This window comes from Abrus precatorius, unplaced genomic scaffold (genome assembly GCF_003935025.1).
Source record: "Abrus precatorius isolate BTA unplaced genomic scaffold, Abrus_2018 Scaffold2, whole genome shotgun sequence".
Taxonomy (NCBI): domain Eukaryota; kingdom Viridiplantae; phylum Streptophyta; class Magnoliopsida; order Fabales; family Fabaceae; genus Abrus; species Abrus precatorius.
This window is the reverse complement of record NW_020874362.1, coordinates 3,852,235-3,862,273: the sequence shown is the minus strand read 5'-3', so window position 1 is coordinate 3,862,273 and position 10,039 is coordinate 3,852,235. Positions and strand designations below refer to the sequence as shown.

At 35.4% G+C, this 10,039-nt stretch overlaps 1 protein-coding gene across 1 annotated transcript; it reads right to left on the bottom strand.

The window, feature by feature from the left end:
- Positions 1-2,915: 2,915 nt before the first annotated feature.
- On the bottom strand, positions 2,916-5,527 carry LOC113858089 (tropinone reductase homolog At5g06060-like). Its single transcript, XM_027490543.1, has 5 exons — positions 5,322-5,527; positions 5,020-5,227; positions 4,172-4,388; positions 3,965-4,071; positions 2,916-3,364 (listed from the first exon to the last, which is right to left on the bottom strand). Exons 1-5 carry the CDS (start codon positions 5,513-5,515, stop codon positions 3,176-3,178), a joined length of 915 nt encoding a protein of 304 aa, XP_027346344.1. The 5' UTR covers positions 5,516-5,527; the 3' UTR covers positions 2,916-3,175.
- Positions 5,528-10,039: the final 4,512 nt, after the last annotated feature.

Below are 10,039 nucleotides of genomic sequence, written 5' to 3'. Positions count from 1 at the left end.
CTTCTAACTTTGAATCCATAATTTACTTTTGTAATCTTGTAATATACCCCATATATTAAATGAAAATGGTGAAATGTATTGTCTACTATATTATCTGGAGATTTTATGAATATTCTGATTGCTTTTGTAGTGTTGTCATCTTTCTCTTTTATTATAGGTATTGACTAGTTATGCAAAAAAATTTCTATATCATTTATTGTAATTTGTTGTGGGGTTGTTGAACCAGATGTTGAGGCTCCATCTTCATTCATTTCTTTCTTTACTAGCTAATTATTAAGTCCTAAGTTTAACTTACTCATAGTTCTTAATAGTTTGTTATTTTAAAATACAACCTTTTATACGACGGAAACACCCTAGCTGACCAACGGATTCACTGCCATCTTCTAGACTTACTACCGGGACCACTATGCGAGCTTACTACACTCAAGCTAGATTTTAAAATCTTAAACCTATCTTGAACTTTAAGTTTGTAAAACTTAAAGCTTATATAGTCCACTAATACTCTCCTCTCTCTCCCCTCCTAAAAATTAGAACCTGTTTAGGCTCTGATACCAAACTGAGAACGGATTGCACAACATTCTGATTTTTTATTGAAAACTGGGAAAGATAATAATAAAGTAAAGAGAGATATATAAAATGCTAATAAAACTTACAGAAAATCTTGTATTGTATTGAAAGAACTAGTACAAGTCTGGATATTGAAATAAAGATTATAAAGAGAGTTTTGAGCTAGTATATGATAAGAGAGATTTTTTTATATGGAAATAAGCTGGTGTCGAGCCTCTTCTTCTTCTCATACTTTTATAGAGAAGTTTTTCTTGTTTTGAGATTCCTTCTTATCTTAATCATCTTGTCTCCTTATACTGTAGTCACTTCTTCTTTTCTTTGATCATTTCTTCTTTTTCTTTGGTCATTTCTCTCTCTCTCTTTATATATATATATATATATATATATATATATGTGTGTGTGTGTGTGTGGGGGGGGGGGCTGTCTGAGCCCACATGAGCTAGCCTGGTTAAAGTCCTACCGGGTATCAAGCTTATATGGACCAAGCCAAAATAGTCCTAAGTAATTTTGGGCCTTATTTTTTAGAACCAAAGTCTGCCCATTTAATAAGTTTTTTCAGCCCAGTTCATCGAGCAAGTACATTTTGCCGGCTCTATTTAGATGGACAGAAATAAGAAATAAAAAAACTATTGCATATCTTGTGTTAATAGAAAATTATTATTAATTCATCTATAATTTTCCATAATAATATTTTTAAACAATTAAAGAAAAAATAGTTGATATTGCAAGAGGGTCCCATTTCACGGTTAAGAGAGAAAAACAAAAAGTGCATATTTCATCAGTTAAACCAAACCATTGAAATGTTAGAACACTCTATTTCAACTTCTACAGTTTCAATCTCCATTTCCCTTAAAAAAAACCTAACGTTAATAAGTCCTCGTAAAAATACTTATAATTAATAAGACGATTATTTACTCAAAATATTTATAAAAAAAAATATGGATAAGTTTGTTATTATAAAGTGACATGTGTATATTGATAATGTTAAATTTTAGATAAATTATATAATCATAAATACATAATTTTATATTTATTTATATTTTTAAAAATTATATTAAATATTAAAGTAAAATTATTCAATAATTAGTTAATCATTTTTTTTATTTGTATAAATTTTTATACACAGTAATACATTTAAGAATATTTTTTAATTTAACAGCTGAATTGACAAAATTTAATATTTGTAAAATATTATTAAACAATAATTCTTATAAAAAATTACAAATAAAAATATGGATACAACTATTACAATACACGTTCACTTACCTCCTAACAGATTTTTTTTAAAAGTAAAATTTAATTAACTTGTTTGGTTTAATATTTTTTTTATAAATATTAGATTTTATTAACTCATTAGTTTAAGAGTTTCCTATAAATACATCAAGTTTTCAAAAATTTATAAAATTTAAAATTTTTAAATACTTCATAAAATGACAAATATTTTAATATATAATATGCTTTTCAAAATATAAACAAATATTATTACAAGATTGCATAATGTTAAATTCAGATTTTTTTCATCAATATATATTTTTTACTTTATTATTATTATTATTATTATTATTATTATTATTATTATTATTATTATTATTATTATTATTATATTTATTATTAAATTTTTTGTAATATTATTTTATTTTTCACCCCGAGCCTCAATTATGATTAAGAAAATAAAGTAAGTTACTTGGGAGGCTTTTTAATATCGAGAATACTATTTTTTTTTAATAAATTACATTTACAATGTTCTTTTGTAATTAAGTTTCTTTTCTTCATTATATCACGTATATTATTTTGTATATTCTTATATTATAAAAGTATTAATATTTTTATGCACTTTATGGGTATAATTATATTAACTTTTTAAAAATAAAAAATAAAAAATGAAAAATATACTATATGATTGTTTTAAATTTTAATAAATTAAAAAATAAATATTTTATATAACAAATAGGTCCAAATTAAAGTGATAAAATATTTAACATTAAGAAAAATTTATAAAAAAAATTTAAAATTCAAAGACTGATTAAGAATACAAGAATATTAAAATTTGATTTACTTAAAAATTAAAAATATATTAAATTGATGTAGTTTATTATTTAAAATTAAAATAATGAAATGACATTTAAAAAGAGTTAAAATATAATAAGTTAATAACTCTAAAGAAAATTTTTATTATCTACTATTCTCTTTTGTAAAAAGATATACATTTAAACATAAAAAGAAATAAAAAATAACATAATATATAAATATAAAAGTTTTTATAGGGATTAAATTTCAATACAACTCACGTAAAGTTTTTTTTTTTTTAAATAAATGTCATATAAACATAAAAAGAAATAAAAATTAACAAAAAATAATTATTATTTCTCACCAAGTTAAAAGTCACGTTGCACAAATTAGAGCGGTTATAAACTTGTACTTTTTCTTTGTCAAAGATTGTGTCATGCTAAGAACAAGCACATTACTCTGTGGACTTCTGGTGGACTAAAGCTCAAAATTCTGTAAGTATGACAAAGAACCACAATTTACCATGCCAAATGCTCCACAAGAATGGCAGGTGTAGAGGAAAATTAGTAGGAAGGAGAGTGCATGATATAAGCTGAAACTCTTAGATCTGTGTTGGGTAGAAACCATTCACAGACATTCCTCCATCAATGCAAATAATCTGGCCAGTGATGTATGATGATGCTGGTAAGCAAAGAAAGGCAACAACAGAAGAGACTTCTGCTGGATCTCCTAGGCGCCTAAGAGGAGTTCTAGAATATACTTCTTCGAGATAGTCTTTGTTGCTGAGCACCTAAAGGAAGTTTGCAAAAGTTGGATAACATTTCATATCTGATTGCCACATTAGACTTCAGCATTTCATAGCACTGTGTAAGTTCCTGCCATACTAAGATTCCTAATGCAATGCAATTTACCCAGCTGCAATGTGAACACAGGGAATGGAAAACTACCGACTACTGTTATAACTTTTTGCAAAACCAATTGCAGCACCAATTTTATGTCAGGGTAATCACACAAATTAAATATTTTCCACTGATTTCTATGCTAGGAAAATGTAATTTGTTGGTGTGAGAGTACTAGTAGTATGTTCAATGACTTGGTGTGATTTTAGATTCATAATCAATTCCTGGATCGTCCAGTTATGGTATCAGAAAAGTGTCTTAACACAAATAATCTTCTAAGATATTTGGAAGGCAGTAAAAATCTGATATGGTCAGTCTCTCTGCCATATAGTGTATATTTGTTTGGTGTATGTCCTTGTAATCTCAAAGCTATTCTATTTTTGAAATAAGTTTTTCGGAAAAAGTGATGGTATTACAATACCATGATACTAATCAGTGTCATGGGAAGCTCATTCTAACTCATAGTTACAGGATAAAGAAGAAGAAATTACCTTCTCTACCATTGAAGTTCTGATGTACCAAGGTGCAACTGCATTACTTCGTATATTGTCTTTTGCCCATTCACAAGCTAGATTTTTTGTAAGTTGATTAATTGCCCCTATAAATCAGAAAACAAACAAATCTTCAAAATTTGATAAACACAAATATCACAGCATTTGTTAAGCAAGGTGAAATACAGTATTGAATAGGTTAATTACCTTTCGTTGCTCCTTGAACAGACATGGACTTGAGTGAGACAAAACCAGAAACAGAGGAGATAAACACAACACTCCCCATTCCCGATGCTTTCAAAAGTGGATATGCAAGTTGGCATATATGAAAGGTGGATCCTAAATTGGTATCAATGAGACTGGAAAACTCTGTACTTGTGAAGTCTGTCACTGGTTTCCGAATGTTTGTCCCTACATTGTTTATCTATACATCAAATCAAACATGTTAACATGCAAGTTAAAATATAAATTTAGTTCTTATAGTTAAGATTCATTTATAAATAAGTCTAGTTTCTCTCATTATAACATTATCGGTAAAGGTTACTGTAATTCATTATTAGTATTTTTCTAATATGACAAAAATTAAAACATAAACAAAACAGTTCAATAAAAATTAAGATATAAGTTTTTTAATCAGAGTATCTGATTCGTAAATGAATACTAAATATAAGGATCAAATGTATATTTTAACTTAGAGTAAATATTTATTTTAGCAATGTCATCAATTTAGTCCTTAATTTTATAAAACTCTCATTTTAGTCATTTTTTACGTTCAGTTTTTATTGTCGCTTTATATTAAAAAGATTAAAATGAATGTCATTAAAGTTAGAGATTTAAGTGAGATTCTTATAAAATTAAGGACTAAATTAATTTACGTTTATAAAGACTATAATCGGCATTTACTCTTTAACCTAATGTATATGTCTACATAAAGAGGCTTTACAAATCCAAAGTGAACATCAATGCAATCGTGAACAAAATTCTAAACGACCCCCATTTTAATTGCATACTTTAATTATGATTATGAACATCAAACACTGTAAAGAGGGGCTTACAAGGATGTTGAGTTTCCCCTGGAAGACAGAGGAAACAGCTTCCATCAGAGCCTCCCTCTGTACAGGAACCGAGACATCACAAACAGAGCCAGTAACCTCAAAACCCGAATCATTCCATTCCTTGAGGCACTTACTGAGATCTTCTTCATTCCTGGCACATGTATGCACTTTGGCCCCAAACCCCGTCAATTCCTCCACAATGGCGTGCCTTTACACACCCCACAACAACAAATTACAAGTTAAATAAATAAAAAGGGTGAAAAGGGTCAGAAGCATGAGCGTGAAAGTTGAAATCTTGGTACCCAATTCCGCGAGTCCCACCAGTGACAAGAGCTGTCATGTCCTGAAGAGTCCACCTATGCTGTGTTGGGGTAATACTCATGTGAGACTGGCTCCTAATTCGATTGAACTGTCTAAGCTTGAAATGGGTGCGGTTTGACATTGATGGAAGATTAGCTGTTGAATTTGAGACAGCACAGAGGGAAGCTTGATGCATTTTGTTCTGATGACTGTCCAATCATGCGACGAGGTTTTTTCATTTTAAGGAAGTTTGATTTTTAATATCAGAGAGCTTGATTTCAATTTTCAGGCACAGTAGTTGAGGGGTTGCAATGTCATTTCCGGTGTACGGCACACATTGGATAAAGAAAATAAAATTGTGTAAGATTATTGGATTTATTCATTTAAATGAGTTTGCTTATTTAAGACTTATGATAAAAAAAAAAACAAGTTTAGTATAAAAAAAAATCGTTTAAAAGACCTTTTCTTTTTCTTTGCATAATTCTGATAGACACAGAAAAAACATTAATGACTTATTATTTCAAAAAAAAAAATTACGAAACCGAAGGGATTTATATTTTATTTCACATGACCCTATGATACCAAAAACTCAAGTGAAAAGAGTAGATACGACATTCGTTTGTCTGGAAAAAAATTGTTCTGTAGAAATGTTAAGAAAGAGATAAATAAAAAGATAGATGTTCCTTCCTTGTGAAATAACTGTCTTCAAACCTCTGATCAGGCGTCCTGCTGCTGATTTGCTAATAGGGAGAATACATGCAAAAGACACTCCGATGATAAAGTCAGGATTCGGTTTTGAGTAATAAATGTTATTTAATGATCGGAAGTTAACTACTCACCTGTATTTCTTATCTTCTTTTTATAGATATTTTATTGGGCTAATGGGCCTGAGTCAATTTTTATATTTGAGGCCCATAGTATTTTTGATTATCTTTAATTAGATTATTTACCTTTTAATCCTGACTAGGGGTACCGGCCTAGTATGCCGAGTAGGTATTCGGTTTCTTTTTGCTGATGGTGGAACCGAGTTGATTCCTTTCCTAGTACACTAGCCCCACAAGCCCGGCGAGTTGCGAAGCAAGGGCTTAAAAAATGGAGATGGTAATATTAGAATAGATATTTGGTTGGAGTGCTTTTTATTGTACTGAGGGGGTCATCGTGGGGGTGTCCGGTCTCGATTGATGGTAACGTTTGATGTATTAATTTTTACACTGAGGAGTAGTCGGTTTAGTAACAACACGGTATAGGGCGAGATTATAAATAATAAATTTGCAAAGGAATATTCTAGAATGTTGGTTTTGAGGATTTGCCAGAGGGTATGTGAAGCGAAGGGGTGCTCCATCTCCTCCGTTGATCTGGAAGGGATCTGATGGTTTGAAACGAAAGGGCGTCTTTTCGTTTGCCCGACATCAGTCCCTTATAAATATGTGGTGGTCCCTCATCCCTTTCTTACTCTTTTGCTCTGTGCCGAACCCTGCATACCTTTGCTCCAAACCGACGAGTGTTCAGAGATCCTAGGCTTTTCTTCCCTACCGACTACTAGCAAGGTGCGTTTCATTTTTTCTTAACTTCTTTTCTATCATGGCTGATCGTATTGAGTGGGAGGATTCCTTGTCGAATGCCTCGGGGCCGAGTACCATTGAGGTTGATATTATAAATGGAACCGAGGGGAGTGGCGAAGTTTCGTCTATTTCAAACTAGAGGACTGAAGAGGCACAGGTCGGCGAAGGTAGTAGCGAAACCGAGACGTCATCGTCAAGTGATACTGACGCTCCTGAACCCCTTCCCAGCACTAGTCCTCCTCGGGAAAGGCAGGTGTTTCCTCCTTGCACGGTGCCTGGTTATGAGTGGGTGCACGGTGAAGTGGCCGCCTACTTTTCTTGTTTCAAAAGAAATAAAAGTCTTCAATTTTTTGTAGATAATTGTGATATTTCTTTATGGGAGGCTTGTGACCCGTATCCTATACACCTTGATCCCTGTCAAGGGGACGAGGGTGAGAACCCAGATTTTGTTTTCCTGGGAGGTGTCGGAATGGCCGACACCTTCTTTATGTATGAGTATATGTTTAGGGAATTAGGTATCAGGCTCCCTTTTGACGATTTCCAAATGGGGGCTTTGAGGGTATTGAATGTAGCGCCAACACAACTACATCCGAACGGGTGGGCGGCACTTCAAGCCTTTAGGATACTTTGTAAATTCCATTATATAGAGCCTAGTGTAGGTCTTTTTCTTCATTTTTTTTGTACGCGTCCATCTGACCTGGCGAGGTGGGTCTCTCTAATAAGGCAACCCGAGTTGCCCCTCTTTAAACAATATGCGTCGTCTTTTAAGGGTTTCAAGACCGGTTTCTTCAAGGTAACCGTGGACCCTGTAGGTAAAAATTATTTTTTTGATAGCGAGGGCAATCCCCCTATTCCCTTTTCACTGGACTCGGGTGCCGCGCCGATAGGACACATACCCTGAGGATATGTTATCGGCTAGGGAGCTATCGGATTTGCAATTCTTGAAGTCCCTTCCCCGGGACATTCCTGCCCGACATGTAGTCCTCGTCCTCAAGTCTCCGCGTCCTCGGTGGGATATGGAGGGTATGTGTTATTTCATTTCTGACTTGTATTTGGAATTGAGCTATATTGATTTGACTTGCTATGGTTAATGCAGGTTTAATGGCTCAACGAGGTGTGGATGTGCCGACCTTCCGGCGTACTTTGAAGCAGAGAATGCCCGAAGGGACGCCCGTTGAGGAGCATCGTCATCCTCAAATCGACCAACTTCCCGAGGTGCCAGAACCTCGCCCTCCTCCCCAAGATTTTGTTCCAGCCGAAGGCCCTTCCAAGAAACGCAAGGACAAGGGCAAAGGCAAGGAGCCCGAAAAGGAAAGAAAGAGACGGCATGCCCACTCGAGTGAGCCTGGCGGCGTTCAAGGGGGTCGGAGTCAGACCCGAGTGGTAGCTGCTGGGAAGGGAAGCAGTTCTTCTCCCATAGTTCCCTTGGACATGCTGGCCGAGGGGTTCTTGGTAAGCGGGACACATGCTGGTCGGCTCGCTGCTCCAAACCTGTTATCTGATGCAGGGAAGGAACTGGTCGACGGTTTGGACTATGAGTCTCTGTGGCGCTACTACGCAGAACTTCATGTACGGTCCACCGCAATGCTCCGACGGCTGGTTGTGGATCCTATTCTCGAAGTTAAGAAGTTAAAGGCCGCCTATTCGGTTTCTGAAGAGGCTTTGGCCGAGAGTAGAGAGATTCAAGCTAGCTTGGACGAGACCGTTCAATCCCTGCAGGGTCAGGTTAATCAATACAAATAGCACTTTCAAATAATGGAGGACCGAGTACATGCAGCCGAGGAGGTGGCGAGGGTTCGGGGGGAGGAGATGGAGGCGTTAAAGGCAAAGTCCTGTCAAATGGAGGAGGCTTTACGGGCCAAATCTGTCGAGATGGAAGAAGCCTTGGCGCTGGAGAGGCAAAAGGCTGAAACCGAGATGAGAAACTTTGCCGAGAAGTGTTCTCAGCAAGTATCTTACGAGCATGAAGCCGGTTTTAACCATGCTATTCGCCAGTGTCATGGGTTCTGTCAAGTACCGGTAGACTTTCATTTTGACATTACAAAGGACTTTTTTGGCGGGAGGTTCATTCCTTACACCGAAGTTGAGGATGATGTAGAACCCGACGTCGAAGTGCCGAGACGCCTCCCTGAGGTTACTGCTAACCCTGAGGTAGCCGCTCCCGAGGCAGTGGAAAGAATAGAAAGTTAAATTATTCGCCCTTTGTATTCATGGGTCATTAGTGCCCACATTTTGCAACCAGTTATTTTGAAATAGAATTTTATCCTTTTTTCTCATGCTTTGTATTTTGTCACATAACTTGCCCTAACAATGTATACGATATGCTTAATATAATCATCCTTGGCCAAATAACTTCCATACGATATACACTTAATATACTTATATTTAGCCGAGTAGGGGACGAGGAGATGATCTCGTTTTAAAAATTCAGCTTTAACCAAATGGTAACTAAGAACTCCTCGTAATTCGTTAATTTTGACCGAGCGAGAGTATTCAGGATTGAGGTATTTCAACCTTTTAGTCAAGAGATGCTTGAAGGAAAAATAATTCACGCTTGACCGAGTGGGGGTACTCAGAAGTGAGATACAATTGTTTTATCTTTGACCGAGTGGGGTACTCGGCAGGGAAACAATTCAACCTTGGCCAAGTGAAACTTAGGAGGGAATATATTATTTCATCCTTGACCGAGTGAGGGTACTCGGCAGGGAAATATAATTGCTGCATCCTTGACCGAGTGGGGTACTCGGGAGGGAAACAATTCAACCTTGGCCAATTGAAACTTAGGAGGGAATATATTATTTCATCCTTGACCGAGTGAGGGTACTCGGCAGGGAAATATAATTGCTGCATCCTTGACCGAGTGGAGTACTCGGGAGGGAAACAATTCAACCTTGGCCAAGTGAAACTTGGGAGGGAATATATTATTTCATCCTTGACCGAGTGAGGGTACTCGGCAGGGAAATATAATTGCTGCATTCTTGACCGAGTGGGGTACTCGGGAGGGAAACAATTCAACCTTGGCCAAGTGAAACTTGGGAGGGAATGGTGCTTGAAAGGTGTGTAATGCGTAAAAAACCGTATAGGTGAAGAAAGAGAAATTTTATTGATTAGGTGTCTCGTTAAAAACCTTCTCAGGAAAACCCCTTTTCACTTTCTTT

Coding starts and splice junctions, on each gene's coding strand:
- LOC113858089 (XM_027490543.1), bottom strand. CDS start 5,515: ATGCATCAAGCTTCCCTCTGTGCTGTCTCAAATTCAACAGCTAATCTT. Junction 5,228..5,321: donor GGTGGGACTCGCGGAATTGG/GTACCAAGATTT, acceptor GGGTGTGTAAAG/GCACGCCATTGTGGAGGAAT. Junction 4,072..4,171: donor TGTTCAAGGAGCAACGAAAG/GTAATTAACCTA, acceptor TCTGATTTATAG/GGGCAATTAATCAACTTACA.